Here is a 16,602-nt window from a genome sequence, read left to right on the forward strand (position 1 = left end):
ACTATGATCCTCAGATGAGCCTCCTGAGTAGCTAGAATGACAGGTATGAATTACTAGCGCCTGGCTTGTCTTTTCTTTTTCTTTTTTTTTTTTTTTTTGTCGGTCATGGGGCTTGAACTCTGGGCCTGGGCGCTGTCCCTCAGCTCTTCAGCTCAAGGCAAGCGCTCTACCACTTGAGCTACAGCGCCACTTCTGGTTTTCTGGTGGTTTTATTGGAGATAGGAGTCTCACGGTCTCTCCTGCCCGGGCTGGCTTTGAACCGCGATCCTCAGATCTCAGCCTTCTGAGTAGCTAGGATTACAGGCGTGAGCCACCAGCGCCCGGCTGTCTTTTCATTTTTGGTAGTAGTAGTGATCAAAAACAAGAGATTTTTCAAACTTTTTTGCTGGGGCTAGCTTCAAGCCTCTATCATCTGGACCAGAGCCTAATAAGTAGCTAAGATTTTGGGTATGAGGCACTGGTACTTTGCTCTAAACTTTTCAATACTTTGAAAAACAATGACCATTAAAATATCAACACATATAATCTCACCTTATAACTGACAAAAGATGAACAATTCAGAACACAAAAACACTTGTCTAGCATGAGTAAAAGCCTTGGTTCTATCCCTAGCATCACAAACAAAACCACTAAAAACCATGATAATGACAATTTGCCTTGTGAAGGTTAAAATGTGTTCGTGACTTTATCACTATTCCACAATACTGTGAAATATGTGAAATTTATGTAATCACCTAATCTCAATAAATTTTTTAAAAACTACTAACAAACTAGTAAGAAAAAGACAACCTGGGGGGGGGAGAACTGTAAGCTTTTCTCAAAGTGGAAAGTCTGAACCTAGTTAATGAAAGATGCTCAATTCTATTTGTGATCTGGGACATACTAAATGAAAGAAATGAAATGCCAAGTGGAAACTTACATTTACACAGAGACTTGCTCATGAATATTTATAACTTATTTGTAATAGTAAAAAATCAGAAATAACACCAAGGTCCTTCATGAGCAGTAAAGAATGTATACACTATGTAATATTAACAATAAAAGAAATAGATTATAGTTAGGCACCGGTGGCTCACACCTGTCATCCTAGCTACTCAAGAGGCTGAGATCTGAGGACCATGGTTCAAAGCCAGCCTGAGCAGGAAAGTCCATGAGACTCATCTCCAATAAACCATTCAGAAAACCAGAAGTGTTGCTGTGGTGCAAGTGGTATAGCGCTCACTTTGAGCTGAAGAGGTGAGGGATAGTGCCCAGACACAGAGTTCAAGCCCCATGATTGACAAAAAACAAAAAACCAGATTATTGGTGTATGCAAATGACATGTGTGGAACCCCAGAGAAGTGTGCCTTAGGAAGTAGAATAACCTCTAAAGGCTCCACACTGAGGGAGGGGCGACACTGTCCAAAGAGAAATGTACCCTTTACCTGATGCATGTAACTGTACCCCTCTATATAACTGTATAACCCAATATTTTTATTTAATTTTTTTTGTTAGTCGTGGGACCTATCTCTGGGCCCAGGCGCTGTCCCTCAGCTCTTCAGCTCAAGGCTAGCGCTCTACCACTTGAGCCACAGTGCCACTTCTGGCTTTTTCTGCTTATGGGGTGCTGAGGAATTGAACCCAGGGCCTCATGCATGCAAGGCAAGCACTCTATCTCTGAACCATCTTCCCAGCCCCAACAGAATATATTTTAAAAAGGCTACATACTGTGTGGTCCCACTTATGTAATTTTTTGTTTTGTGTATGTGTTGGTACAGGGGCTTGAACTCAGGGCCTGGACATTGCTCCTGATGTTTTGTTTTTGTCGGTCATGGGGCTTGAACTCTGGGCGTGGGCGTTGCTATTCCTGGGCTCTTCAGCTCAAGGTGAGAGCTCTACCGCTTGAGCCACAGCGCCACTTCCATGCTCCTAACTTTTTTTTTTTTTTTTGGGTCGGATCATGGGGCCTGAACTCTGGTTCTGGGCACTGTCCCTCAGCTCTTCAGCTCAAGTGTCTTATGGACTTTCTGGTCTGGGCTGGCTTTAAACCAAAATCCTCAGATCTCAGCCTCCTGAGTAGTTAGGATTAAAGGTGTGAGCCACAGGCACCTGTTTTTGTTTTTGTTTTTTTTTTTGGGTCCGGTCATGGGGCCTGAACTCTGGGCCTGGGCACTGTCCCTCAGCTCTTTAGCTCAAGGCTAGCGCTCTACCACTTGAGCCACAGCACCACTTCTGGCTTTTTTCTTTTTGCTTATGTGGTGCTGAGGAATCGAACCCAGGGCCTCATGCATGCAAGGCAAGTGCTCTACCACTGAGCCACCTTCCCAGCCCCCCCCCTTTTTTTAATGCTTATCCTTTCAGTACTTTGAAGTCCTCAGTGGAATGAAGGAAAAGTCCCTTACTGGAACAACCTAGCCACAGTATGGAGCTGATAGTGACAAGAAAGGCACTCTTTGCATGAGACTGTAGTTACTTCAGTACCTTTTGGAGTGCTAGAGACTTGAAAATCTTCCACCTTTTTTTTTCTTTTTTGCTTCTAATAAAAAAGCCATTCCACTTGAGCACTGGTGGCTCACACCTGTCATCCTAGATACTCAGGAGGCTGAGATCTGAGGCTGGCGGTTCAATGTCAGCCTGGGCAGAAAAGTCCCTGAGACTCTTATCCCCAATGAACCACTCAGAAAACCGGGAGTGGCGCTGTGGCTCAAGTGGTAGAGTGCTCGCCTTGAGCTGAAGAGCTGAGGGACAACGCCCAGGCCCAGAGTTCAGGCACACACTCCAAAATGAGATGTTTTAGTTCCAAACCCAGAACTCAAGTGGAACACGGGGTCCCAGAATCCCCACAGCTCCAATACACGAACCTATGCTGTGTCTGGGGGAGGAAAGGCTGCATCCAAAGCCCAAGCCAATCTGCCAGAGGGAATGGCTGTTAGCCCCGAACCCCTGGGGTCACAGGCCCACAAAGAAACCATCCCTGGCCCCACCCCTCCTATCCACCATACCAGGCCCCCTCCCCCTCCCCCTCCCCTCCCATCAACTCCAGTCTACCTCCGTGCTCTCCCGTCCACCTCCATCATCCCCTCCCGTCCACCTCCCCATCCCCCCACATCCATCTGGCCTGGGATGAGGGGAGGAGAAGGGCGAAGGAGAAGGGGAGGGGGAGAAAGAGGAGGTGAGAAGGGGGAGAAGGGGAAGGGGAGAAGGGGGAGGGAGAAGGGCGGGAGAGGGGGGGAGGAGAAGGGGAGGGAGGGGAGCTACGGGCGGCGGCGGCGGCGGCGGCGGGAGGGGGGGCGGCCGCGCCTCGGCTCTGGGCGGGAAAGGCTGCGCGCGTGGCACCACGGGAGAGGCCGCGGCGGCGCGCGCAGGAGGAACCGCCCCGCCCCCCGGCGCCTCACGCCGCGGTCTCGCCAGGCGGTGCTCTCCGCGGCTGGCTCCGATTGGCCGGCCGAGCTCTGCGCGCTGATTGGCCGCGTGGGCGAGGCGGAGGAGAGCCGTGCGCAGCGGCGTGTGTGGGGCCGTGTGCAGACCCGCGTGTGGCGCAGGCAAGGACCCTGAAAATAAACAGCCACTGCCTTTCGAGTCGCTGTTCCCGGGCCTGCGTCCGAGTCTCCGCCGCCGCGGCCGCTCCGACGCCGAAGGTGAGGGCCCCGGGTGAGGGCCGTGCTGAGGAGTCCGCCGGGCGGGGCGCGCCGAGGCCGAACAGGGCGGTCGGAGCGGCGCGGCGCGGCGCGATGGCGGCCGCGCCTCGGCCTGCGCCCTGCTGCGTCAGGCGGGCCGCCCCGGGCCGAGCTTGAGGGCCGCCCCGCCGCCCCGGGCCGAGCTTGAGGGCCGCCCCGCCGCCCCGGGCCGAGCTTGAGGGCCGCCCCGCCGCCCCGGGCCGAGCTTGAGGGCCGCCCGGCCGCCCCGCCGCCCCGGGCCGAGCTTGAGGGCCGCCCGGCCGCCCCGGGCCGAGCTTGAGGGCCGCCCCGCCGCCCCGGGCCGAGCTTGAGGGCCGCCCGGCCGCCCCGGGCCGAGCTTGAGGGCCGCCCGGCCGCCCCGGGCCGAGCTTGAGGGCCGCCCCGCCGCGCTCCGGGGCCCGTCCCGGCGCCCAGGCCCCGCCAGGCCGCAGGCCCGGCGCGGGGGCCGCGGCTCTCGGATGAAGGTCCCGCAGGGTCCGGGTCGCGGGCCGGGGCGCTGAGGGCGGCTTGGCGGGAGCCTGTGGAGGGCGGCCGGGCGGGGAGCGGCGGGCCCGGCCCGGCCGGCGGTGGGGAGCCGGTCGCGGACGGAGGCCGCGCTGGGCGCTCGCGCGCCGGCGGCCGGGCCGAGTGCCAAGGCCGCTGGGGCCTCGGGCGAGGGTCCGCGGGAAGCCGCCGGAAGTCCGGGCGCCGGGAGCCTCCCTGGCGGAGGCCCCTCCCGCGAGCTCGGGCCGCGACCGGCTCTGGAGCGCGGAGCCAGGGCCGCCGCCGGGCCTCGGGCCGGCCGGCGCCGGGGGCGCCGCGCACTCGCCGGGAGGCCTCGAGCAGCACCAGCCGGCGGCATTTCTGGGAAACGCCGGAGGAAGCGCGAAGCGTAGCTGGGCCCATCCAGAGCTCCCGGAGCGGGGAAACCGTTCGGGACGGCGGGACCACCCGCGCGCGGTCTGGGTATCGAAAGTCTTCTACTTGGGCCACATGTGCAGCACACGGCCACAGCCATAGGTACTTGCAAAGGAAGTGACTTCATCTGGTCTTGGGGGTCTTCGATAAAGGAAACGTTCTGGAATCATCTGTGCCTTCAGATCATGTATCATCAGCACGCACCCACAAAACAGGCAAGATGAGCCAGTACTCTTGAAAACTGACATCCTTTAAAGGACCACACCTCCATTTTGACCTCAAATTAAACTTGAAACTATGACCCCCCTCTTTTCCTGTTCAATCCTATTTTGGAGAAGAAAGTATCTATTTGGTATTTAAATCAGTGAGTTGTTTTTGGATTACCAGTTTTGTTTACTCAAAATATAACTTGAGAGTGAGACTTTTAAAAAGTTCCAGAGATGTAGTTGTTAAATCTTTTTTTCTTTCTACCTATGCAACTTTTTTAAATGTTGTGGTCATTAACCCTGTTAAGGCTTACCAAACAACTGCTACAATCCTAAACACAAGCTTGAATGTTGTGTAAAAGGAGCTTTTGGTGAAGTAGAGTATAAATGGGATATCTATATCCCAAGGGCTGAATTAAAACTGTAATTTTTTTTTCTTCAATTATTTACAGTTCTTGGAGACCATTTTAACTTCTAAGTTCCCTTTTGGATTTTTCTTTTTTTTTTTTTTTTTTTTTATACACATTAATGTCAGCTAAAGCTTGGGCAACCCCAAGTCCAAAAGTAGATCTTCAAATGTGAGTTTAAAATATCTACAGCCAGGTGCTGGCCTGTAGTTCTAGCTACTTAGGAGACTGAGAACTGATGGTGGTTCAAAACCAGCTGAGCAGGAAAGTCCTGAAACTTTATCTCCAATTAACCTCCAAAAAGCTGAAAAGTGAAGCTGTGTCTTCACTGGTAAGCTCTAGCCTTGAACAAAAAAAGCTCAGAGATGAGCCCAGTGCCCTGTGGCTCACGCCTGTGATCCTAGCTACCCAGGAGGCTGAGATCTGAGGATCACGCTTCAGAGCCAGCCTGGGAAGGAAGTCTGTGAGACTTATCTCCAGTGAACTAACAGAAAACCGGAAGTGGCGCTGTGGCTCAAGTGGTAGAGCTCTTTATGCTGAGGAGCTCAGAGACTGTCCAGGCCCAGAGTTCAAGCCTCATGACCAAAAAAAAGGGGGGGGGGGGGGCTGGGAAGGTGGCTCGGTGGCAGAGTGGTTGCCTTGCATGCCTGAGGCCCTGGGTTCGATTCCTCAGCACCACAGAAGCAGGAAAAAAAAGCCGGAAGTGGCACTGTGGCTCAAATGGTAGAGCACTAGCCTTGAGCTGAAGAGCTGAGGGACAGTGCCCAGGCCCAGAGTTCAGGCCCCACGACCGGACCCCCCCCCCCAAAAAAAAAAAAAAAAGGATAGTGCAGAGACCTTGAGTTTAAGACCTGTGTGTACACATACACACCCATCCATCTACAGGATGACAGTAGATTATGGGGAGCTGTGTCCTTCAGTGAAGCCATTATGCTTATACCCTATCAACCTCACTCAGGACTGTCTGATTATTGATATCCAAAAAGGTTGTTCCAAACAGGTGTAATCTGTAAAAGGCTTTCAACCCATCAGTGGAAGACCAAGGAGCATTTATTATCCCTGGCAATTGAACATCTGAAACTGGCAATGTGATTTGTTTTATAAGGTGTCACAAGTGAACCTTGTAATTGATTTATGATTAGCTTTATTTTACCATTTTAAAACCTAATGTGTAGCAGGTATATGGGAAGGGGACAGACTGATCCCTTAGAAGCAATGAAACCACTCAATGTTTTACTAATTGGAGTCATTGGTCTATTGGCTCATACTGACAACAGGAAGATTTTTGCTTTTTTTCTTTTCCTACAGGAGTGATAGCTTAAAAAATAGCAAAAAATTGTTGGCTCCTTTCCTGTCCTAAGCCTCCTGGAAGTGGAGAGCCAGAAGACTTAACACCAAGGCATCTGACCTGCTATGTGATGAACCCGAAAGAGGCATCTGTCTTAACTCATATTGTGTCCATGTCAAAGGTTGCTGCAATAAGAGAGAAAGCCATTGAGAGAGTCTAAGGAGCTAGACAGGGCTGGGAAGGTGGCTCAGTGTAGAGTGCTTGCCTTGCATGAATGAAGAGGCCCTGGGTTCAATTTCTCAGCACCACATAAGCAAACAAAGTCGAAAGTGGCGTTGTGGCTCAAGTGGTAGAGCACTATTCTTGAGCTGAAGAGCTGAGGGACAGTGTACAGGCTCAGAGTTCAAGCTCCACGACCTACCAAAAAAGAAAAAAAGCTATACAGGATTCCCGCATTGTAGAAAACTTGGGATAATAAAATGAGAGCTTGGGGGCTGGGAAGGTGGCTCAGTGGTAGAGCGCTTGCCTTGCATGCCTGAGGCCCTGGGTTCGATTCCTCAGCACCACATAGCAAAAAGAAAAAGCTGGAAGTGGTACTGTGGCTCAAGTGGTAGAGTGCTAGCCTTGAGATGAAGAGCTGCAGGGCAGCGCCCAGGCCCAGAGTTCAGGCCCCAGAACCGGACCCCCCAAAAAAAAGAGAGCTTGTGGCACCAAAATACAGGTTGTAAGTAAAAGAATTTGGTTAGGAATATGAAAGTGCAGTAATGATCATCTAGAGGTGATTCCATCATTATAAACGAAGCTATTAACCTGGAAAATGAAGATGCCAGTGTTTATGGTACCCTTTGTAAAGAGAGTTAAGGATAGTAATGTCTTCAGATTTAGAAAAGCTGTGTGAAGGTACACTAAGTAAATTTGAGAGGGTGACATTTTAATTCATGGCTTATAGTAGATTAAGACCCTTCAGGTCAAGACATGGATGTAATTAACCAAGTCAGGCAGTAAATGTGGCTGTGGGTAAGAATAGAGTTGCTATCAGATATTAATGTTTTTCCATAGTTTGGTCGAAACACAGGAAATGCAGAATTTGTCTTGCTTTCTCTTATTGTATTTGCAATTTACTAGAACAGCAACATTTTTCAGTAGTATGTTAGGATACCAAACTTCCTGGAGCAACATAGAACAGTCAGGAAAAAATCACCATAGTAGTCTATAAACACTGGACTAACTACAATGAAGCAGGGATAATCCTGAGCTTGGGGTAAATAAAGGATATACAGTATGCCAAATATGAATATTCAGCTGTGTTGGGGAAAAATGAGAAAAGTAGTTAAGTAGATACATATCTACACTAGATGGTTAAGTTTTGGATTAATAGAGCGTAGGTAATAAATTGAGGATCCTGGCCTGAGTGCTAACTTTTAGTGATTTCTGATGGAAATTTCTTACCCTCTTGGCAGAGATTATATTAGATAATTTGAAATACTCAAAACGTTATTGGATTTTTTTTGCCTTTACTGGGTTTTATTTAGAAGTTTATTAGTGATTAAAATCTCAGAAAAGAACATTACAAGGTGCAAGTTAAAGCCACGTATGTAGTATAATTCCTGCAATCTCAACACTGTGGAGTTGAGGCACCAAGGCCAACATGTGCTACAGGATATACTGTCTCCAATAATTAAAACAAGCAAAAAAGTGGAAGTTACTTCTCTCTTGGGTGTTTTCTCCCCCTTCCAAACCTTGCTATCACTCACACCTCTATACTTGTCCCTCTCTTTTTTTGGTAATTGCTGAGGCCTGCCTCAGCTGTGTCTCTGAGCTATTTTGCTAAAGGCTAGTGTTGTACCACTGGAGTCACAGTGCTACTTCTGGCTTTTTCTGAGTAGTTTATTGGAGATAAGAATCTGAACAGACTTCCCTGGCTGGGCTGGCTTTGAACTGATGTTCTCAGATCCTAGCCTCCTGAGTAGCTATGATTACATACAGGTGTGAGCCACCAGCATCTGGTGTTTTTCTTTTTTTATTAGGATTATCTTTCCTATGCTGGGCCTTAATATCTCCCAGAGTTGAAGCCTTGGATCCTGGAAATCCTTTTACACAGAAGGTTAACTATCAGAAAGCTGAATTTCAGTGGTTGTACTCTTAGTACATAATTGAAAACACATTGATTCTTTTAAGGTATAGTAGTATTGTTACTATTTGACCGTTGCATCATTCCACAGATGACACGTAAGTCCTCTCCAAAAGCAATTGAAATACTGAGTTGTATGATGACTAAGTGTATATTGTTAGGATTTAGATTAATAATGATGCATGTAGTCAGTCAGGTAATAGTGTCTTCAGTCTTAGTAAATAGAAAGGGGGAGTTCTAGGCTCGGTATGTGTTCACAATCTTTTATAGAGTTGTCCCTTATTTGGAAAAGGACATGACAGACAGTTGAGGAAAATCCAGCCAGGGTCAGTCACAGTCAAGCATGGTGCCCTAATTCTTAGTTCTAAAGAACTTTCAATTGAAGTTGTATGTAAGGTCCTACCTTCTAGGAGAAATAACATGCCTCTAAAATGAAGTGGGAATTGTTAGTTTGCCCATGTTTTGTTTTGTTTTGTTTTGTTTTAAATCATAGTTTAGGCTGGAAAGGTGGCTCAGTGGTAGAGTGCTTGCCTTGCATGCATGAGGCCCTGGGTTCGATTCCTCAGCACCACATGATCAGAAAAGGTTGAAGAGCTGAGAGTTCAGGCTCCACGACCAACAAAAACAAAACAAAAAAATGACAGTTTATTCACTGTTTGTGATTGGCTTGGCCAAAAAAAGAAGGTAGTTTGGAAAAACATTTAATCCTACTGAAAGACTTTAAAAGCTTTAATAATGTCTTTGTGATATTTATTTTTATCTTTATTTTTGTTTTGTTTTTTGGGTCCGGTCGTGGGGCCTGAACTCCGGGCCTGGGCGCTGTCCCTCAGCTCTTCAGCTCAAGGCTAGCACTCTACCACTTGAGCCACAGTGCCACTTCTGGCTTTTTTTTTCTTTTTTGCTTATGTGGTGCTGAGGAATCGAACCCAGGGCCTCAGGAATGCAAGGCAAGCGCTCTACCACTGAGCCACCTTCCCAGCCCTTATTTTTATCTTTAAAAACTGATTTTTTTTTGCCAATCCTTGGGCTTGAACTCCCGGCCTGGGCACTGTCCTTAAGCTTTTGCTCAAGGCTAGCACTCTACCCCTTGAGCCACAGAAAATATTTAAATATGGAAATGGGGTATACAAACTTCTCATTCCATTCTATTCTATTTTTAAAATAGCCTTACATTATCTTTAGGTTGTTACAGAAGTATAAAATATTTGCATTAGTGGGTTTCTTTTATTTTCTTCTAGGGTTTGAATTCTGGGCCTGTGCGCTGTCCCTGAGCTCTTCAGCTCAAGGCTAGTGCTCTACCTCTTGGAGATAAGAGTCTCAGAGACTTCCTTGCTGGGCCTCGGTTTAAACTGCAATCTTCACATTTCGGCCTCCTGAGTGACCGGCACCCAGCCTAGTGGTTGTTTTATTTTTAAGAGATGACAAGGAGTCTAGTTTGAAATAAATTTCAAATAGCTTTACTTTAAAAGATTGGAAACGTTGGAAAGATGAAGAGAAAAATACAAGTGTTCTCTAGTACTATGGACTATTAATACTTGGGTATACTTTCTAATGTGTTCATATCCCCCTACCCTTTCTGTACCAGTGCTGTTGAGTCATGCCTCTACTTAGGGCTAGTTAATTGGTAAGAGTCTTTTGGGTCGGATTTGAACCCCAGTCCTTGAAGCTATTGGTGTGTGGCCGAAATAGGTTACGTGTCTTTTTTTTTTTTTGCCGGTCCTGGGGCTTTAACTCAGGGTGTGGGCACTGTCCCTAAGCTTCTTTTGCTCAAGGATAGCACTTTTACCAATTGAGCCATAGTGCCAACCCAGGCCTTTTCTGTTTGTGATACTTGAGGAATCAAGCCCAGGGTTTCATGCATGCTAGGCAAGCACTACAGTTACATGTCTTTTAACATAGTTTAAAAACTACCTTACTGGGGCTGGGAAGGTGGCTCAGTGGTAGAGTGCTTGCCTTGGGTTCGATTCCTCAGCACCACATAAGCAGGAAAAAAAAAAAGCTGGAAGTGGCTGGAAGTGGCACTGTGGCTCAAGTGCTAGAGCGCTAGCCTTGAGCTGAAGAGCTGAGGGACAGTGCCCAGGCCAGAGTTCAGGCCCTAAGACCGGACCCAAAAAACCAAACAAAAAACTACCTTATTTTGCAAGCAGATGCTTCAGATGAGATAATTTTTCTTTATTGACATTACACACAGAATTCATTTGTAGCTTCCTTAGTTTGGTTTATTCAGATTTTGTGATCAGTATCTGGTTGGACAAAATGAGGCTTATAACCATGTCAGTATGTCAGTTATGCTAGACCTGGGATGAGGCGCTACGATGAATTCCTTTTAAGTAGTTCTAAAAGAAGCTTCAGCCAGGTGCCTCTGGTTCATGCCTGTTGTCCTAGCTGCTCAGGAGGCAGAGATCTGAGGATCACTGTTCAAAGCCAGCCCCAACAAGAAAGGAATTAACTACCAGAAAACTGGAAGTGGTGCTGTGGCTCAAGCGGTAGAGTGCTCACTTTGAGCTGAAGAGCTGAGGCGAGAGTTCAAGCCCCATGACCCATCAAAAAAAAAAAAGTTTCAATTCGGCTTGCCAATTGATATGTGCAGGGCATCTTGATCAGTGTCTATTACCAAATTTTTATTGACTCCAACTTTGTAGATCCCATCACCTCAGCAATGTAACATTTGCTTATTTTTGTTTCAGCTTAATGAGTTTGAAGATCATAAAATGTGACATATTTTGATTTTTCAAAAAATTTAATATAGTGTATAAAATGTATAGTGTCTGGATAGAGATGTTGTTTTTCTAAGAAAATTTTTAAGTAGTTTAATGTCATTTTTAATATTCCAAAGCTCTTAACTGCAGCCATGAGCAGCAATGAGTGCTTCAAGTGTGGACGATCTGGCCACTGGGCCAGGGAGTGCCCTACTGGTGGAGGACGGGGTCGTGGAATGAGAAGCCGTGGCAGAGGTGGTTTTACCTCGGATAGAGGTATTTTTATCGATATAAAAATTTCTGAAATACTGCAGTATTCATTAGTATCATGACTGATCTAATTAGCCAAATTCTTTTGTTTCTGCTCATACTAGGTTTCCAGTTTGTTTCCTCGTCTCTTCCAGACATCTGTTATCGCTGTGGTGAGTCTGGTCACCTTGCCAAGGATTGTGATCTTCAGGAGGATGGTAAATATTTAATACTTCTTACTCCTGTACAATTAGAAGTGAAAATGTCACTAGGTGCCACTGGCTCATGCTTGTTATCCCAGCTATTCAGGAGGCCCAGATCTGAGGATCACGGTTTAAAAGCCAGCAGGGACAGGAAAGTCCATGAGACTCTTGTCTTCAGTAAACTACCAGAAAACCAGAAGTGGCGCTGTGGCTCAAGTGGTAGAGCGCTAGCCTTGAGCTGAAGAGCTTAGGGACAGCGCCTAGGCCCAGAACACACCATGTACCACTGCATGTAACCCTGGAAAGGATTTCTACCTTGCAGGCTTCACATCATACAGTTTGAACATGATACCACTTTGTTAAAGGTTTTATAGTCTTGGTCTGCTTCTTTTCCTTATTGTTGAAGCCTGCTATAACTGCGGTAGAGGTGGCCACATTGCCAAGGACTGCAAGGAGCCCAAGAGGGAGCGAGAGCAGTGTTGCTACAACTGTGGCAAACCCGGCCATCTGGCTCGTGACTGTGACCACGCGGATGAGCAGAAGTGCTATTCTTGTGGGGAATTTGGACACATTCAGAAAGACTGCACCAAAGTGAAGTGCTACAGGTAAGTGTCAGTTTCTGGAAGCAACTGCAATTGCAGAGATGGTGTGTGTCTGTGAACTCAGGGCCTCCTTGGTAGGCATATCCCCTTATTACACTTCTTAAAATTTTGTTTTTGTGCTATTGCTTCCAGTTGAACTCAGAACCTTGTGTCTTTTTACTTTTTTGCACAAGGCTGGTGCTCTGCCACTTGAGCCATACTTCCATTTTGCTGTATTTGGAGGTAAGAGTCTCAAGGATTTATTTTGGTCAGGCTGGCTTCAAGCTTTTATCCTCAGACTTTATTTTCTTGACCAGTTAGGATTACAGACTTGAGCCACCAGTTCCCAAAGCACTGGTTACTTTTTGGATAGTCTCTTTTTTCAGGGCTGTTTAGAAACGGCATTCACCCTATTGTCAGCCTCCAGAATAGCCAAGATTATAGGCAGAGAGCCACCTTACCTAGTAGGGGACCATTCCCTTCTGTGTGTATGTGGTAAAACAAGGTCTGGCTATGTAACCCAGGATGGCCCTGAACTTAGAATCCTAGTGCCACAGTGCTGGGATTACATGCATGTGCCACTGTGCCTGTTAAACTCATTCCTCCTCCTCTTGTTTTGATTGATATTGGGGCTTGAACTGAGGGCTTTGCTTCTGCTAGGCAGGCAGTCAGGTAGAATCTCTGGTTTTTGGCCTGGGCCAGCCTCCTCATCCAGAGCCTTCCACAAGCTGTATTCATAGGCTTTTGACTGTCACCACACCTAACAGTGTCTCTGTGCTGGTCTTTGAAATTGACCTCAGGGCTTGGGTGCTGTGTTTGAACTTTTAGTGCTTAACCACTGGAGCCACAGCTCCACTTCCAGCATTTTGTTGGTTAATTGGAGATAGAATCCCATGGAGTTTCCTGTGCTGACGTTGAATCACAATCCTTAGATCTCTGCCTCTTGAGTAGTTAGGATTTACAAATGTAAGCCACTGGTGCTTTCATAACTTTACCGTGCTGACCTTGAACCTAATCGTTTTTTATCTCATGAGCCTCAACCCAGTCTTGTTTATTAGTAGAACAATTCATAGTCTTAGTTGGGTATGATGGCATATGTCTTTAAGCCTAACATTCTGGACTAAGATAGGCAGACTGAGCTTAAAGTCAGTATGGGCTACATAGTGAGACCCTGTTTCAAAAAGTACTTGTACTCTTGGTGTGAGAAGGTGGCTCAGTGGTAGGGTGCTTGCCTCCATGCATGAGTCCCTGGGTTCAGTTTCTCTGCACCACATGAGCAGAAAAAGCTGGAAGTGGCACTGTGGCTCAAGTGGTAGAGCGCTATCCTTGAGCTGAAGAGCTGAGGGACAGCGCCCAGATCCAGAGTTCAAGCCGTGACTGAACAAAAAAAAAAAAAAAAGTAATTGTAGTCTTTTTTTTTTTTTTTTTTTTTGTCGGTCGTGGGGCTTGAACTCGGCCTGGGCGCTGTCCCTCAGCTCTTCAGCTCAAGGCGAGCGCTCTACCACTTGAGCTACAGTGCCAGTTCCGGTTTTCTGGTGGTTATTGGAGATAGGAGTCTCACAGTCTTTCCTGCCCGGGCTGGCTTTGAACTGTGATCCTCAGATCTCAGCCTCCTGAGTAGCTAGGATTACAGGCGTGAGCCACCAGTGCCCGGCAGTAATTGTAGTCTTAAAGAGAAATGTATTAATTTGTTAATGGCTTTTTGCTCTGTACTGACTCAGTGTTTTACTTACTTGAATAGCATTGTGAAAATTCTTTCTTTTTTTTAGGTGCGGTGAAACTGGTCATGTAGCCATCAATTGCAGCAAGACAAGCGAAGTCAACTGTTACCGCTGTGGCGAGTCAGGGCATCTTGCACGGGAATGCACTATTGAGGCTACAGCCTAATTATTTTCCTTTGTCGCCCCTCCTTTTTCTGATTGATGGTTGTATTATTTTCTCTGAATCCTCTTCACTGGCCCAAGGTTGGCAGGTAGAGGCTACTCCCAGGCCAGTGAGCTTTACTTGCCGTGTAAAAGGAGGAAAGGGGTGGAAAAAAAACTCGACTTTCTGCATTTAACTACAAAAAAAAGTTTATGTTTAGTTTGGTAGAGGTGTTATGTATAATGCTTTGTTAAAGAACCCCCTTTCCGTGCCACTGGTGAATAGGGATTGATGAATGGGAAGAATTGTGTCAGACCAGTAAGCCCATTCTGGGTTTCTTAAGTATTCCCATGTAAGAGGTGAAACCAATTCTGGAAGTTTCTATGAACTTCCATAAATAACTTTAATTTTAGCATAATGATGGCCTTGGATTGTCTGACCTCAGTAGCTATTAAATAACATCAAGTAACATCTGTATCAGGCCCTCATAGAACATACAGTTGAGTGGGAGTAAACAAAATGAGAAGGCAAACGAGTTAAAGGCTGCAGGAGAGAAATTGGAATAAAAGCCTAAGCCAGTACAGCTTTTCACAGCGCTGATGCTGGATATACAGATGGTGATGGCAAAGGTTAAGAACACACATTTTCAAAGACTAAATCTAAAAACCCAGAGTGAACATCGTTTCTCAGAGTTAGCAAAATTTGGATTTATTCAGGAATTGCAGAGAAATGCATTTTCACAGAAATCAAGATGTTATTTTTGTATACTATATCACTTAGACAACTGTGTTTCATTTGCTGTAATCAGTTTTTAAAAGTCAGATGGAAAAAAAGCAACTGAGTCCTAGAAAATAGAAAATGTAATTTTAAACTATTCCAATAAAGCTGGAGGAGGAAGGGGAGTTTGACTAAAAGTTCTCTTTGTTTGTTTCACATTTTCATGAATGAGTGCCACATTAAAGAGGAATTTGGAGGGACTGGAAGCTACGAGGAACACAGGTTTGGATAGGGAATTGTTTGGCTGCCAGTCTTTGGGCTTGAACTTAGGGACACAGTGCTGTCCCTGAACTTTATTTTTTGCTCAAGACTAGTGTTCTGTGACTTAAAGCCACAGCTCCTCTTGGGGCTTTGTACTGTGCCGCTTAGATCTCACTCTCCTGAGTAGCTAGGATTATAGGCACGAGCCACAGGTACCTGGCTGTTTTACTTGTGATGCTGTGCCCAGCCCACCTCAGGGTGGGGTTATTAGGTTTTATAATTTGTTGTGTTGTTTGTACGTTGTTTTGCTGGTTGGTTTTTCTTCAGGTACCTGGACTTGAACTCAGGAAGTCCTTTATGAATCACTATGAGCTCATATTACCATTGTGAGGCTGAGGTCGTTCTAAATTTTTTTGTCTCAAGACAAACCTACTTGCGTTCGTTTCCTGGAAGGTACAGCCGCAGGTCTGAGGATTAGGCAGTGCAGACTGGGACTCTGGTCACATGCCAGCATCACCCAAAGAACTGGTTCAGAGTGTGGATGCTACAGCTTCCAAAGGGCCCCCGAAAACGGGAGGAGAAGCTGCCAGAGACCACGCGGGGGGGGGGGGGGGGAGGCGGGGTTCACCGTCAGACCACGCGGGGGGCCGGGGGTCACCGTCAGACCACGTGGGGGGGGCCGGGGGTCACCGTCCGGAGACCACGCGGGGGGGGGGGCGGGGGTCACCGTCAGACCACGCGGGGGGGGGCCGGGGGTCACCGTCAGACCACGCGGGGGGGGGGCCGGGGGTCACCGTCAGACCACGTGGGGGGGGCCGGGGGTCACCGTCCGGAGACCACGCGGGGGGGGGGCCGGGGGTCACCGTCAGACCACGCGGGGGGCCGGGGGTCACCGTCAGACCACGTGGGGGGGGCCGGGGGTCACCGTCCGGAGACCACGCGGGGGGGGGGCCGGGGGTCACCGTCCGGAGACCACGCGGGGGGGGCCGGGGGTCACCTCAGACCACGCGGGGGGGGGGCCGGGGGTCACCGTCCGGAGACCACGCGGGGGGGGGCCGGGGGTCACCGTCCGGAGACCACGCGGGGGGGGGCCGGGGGTCACCGTCCGGAGACCACGCGGGGGGGGGCCGGGGGTCACCGTCCGGAGACCACGCGGGGGGGGGCCGGGGGTCACCGTCCGGAGACCACGCGGGGGGGGGGCGGGGGTCACCGTCAGACCACGCGGGGGGGGGGGCGGGGGTCACCGTCCGGAGACCACGCGGGGGGGGGGGGGCCGGGGGTTACCGTCCGGAGACCACGCGGGCGGCGCGCCTGGCGGTGAGGTTCCGAGCCGGAGCTGCGCAGCCCGGCCCGCGGCCCGCCCCTGAAGACACTGCGGTCGGTCGGTGCTCACCGGGGCGGGCGGGCGGGCAGCGGACCAGTGACTCAGCACCTCCACCCCGAG

At 48.6% G+C, this 16,602-nt stretch overlaps 1 protein-coding gene across 3 annotated transcripts; it reads left to right on the top strand.

Annotated features, from left to right (window-relative positions):
* The first annotated feature begins 3,414 nt into the window (after nt 1-3,414).
* LOC138806619 (CCHC-type zinc finger nucleic acid binding protein) lies at nt 3,415-15,094 on the top strand. Of its 3 annotated transcripts, none has more exons than XM_069992051.1 (5): nt 3,415-3,617; nt 11,422-11,560; nt 11,659-11,751; nt 12,143-12,341; nt 14,087-15,094. In XM_069992051.1, exons 2-5 carry the CDS (start codon nt 11,437-11,439, stop codon nt 14,202-14,204), a joined length of 534 nt encoding a protein of 177 aa, XP_069848152.1. In that variant the 5' UTR covers nt 3,415-3,617; nt 11,422-11,436; the 3' UTR covers nt 14,205-15,094. The 3 variants fall into 3 exon arrangements, with proteins under 3 accessions (XP_069848152.1, XP_069848154.1, XP_069848153.1); XM_069992053.1 differs by having other exon boundaries at nt 11,422-11,539; XM_069992052.1 differs by having other exon boundaries at nt 3,472-3,617; nt 11,422-11,539; nt 11,659-11,749; nt 12,138-12,341.
* The last annotated feature ends 1,508 nt before the right edge of the window (nt 15,095-16,602 follow it).

Source organism: Dipodomys merriami, unplaced genomic scaffold (assembly GCF_024711535.1).
Source record: "Dipodomys merriami isolate MVZ:Mamm:240054 unplaced genomic scaffold, mDipMer1.0.p SCAF_401, whole genome shotgun sequence".
Lineage (NCBI taxonomy): Eukaryota > Metazoa > Chordata > Mammalia > Rodentia > Heteromyidae > Dipodomys > Dipodomys merriami.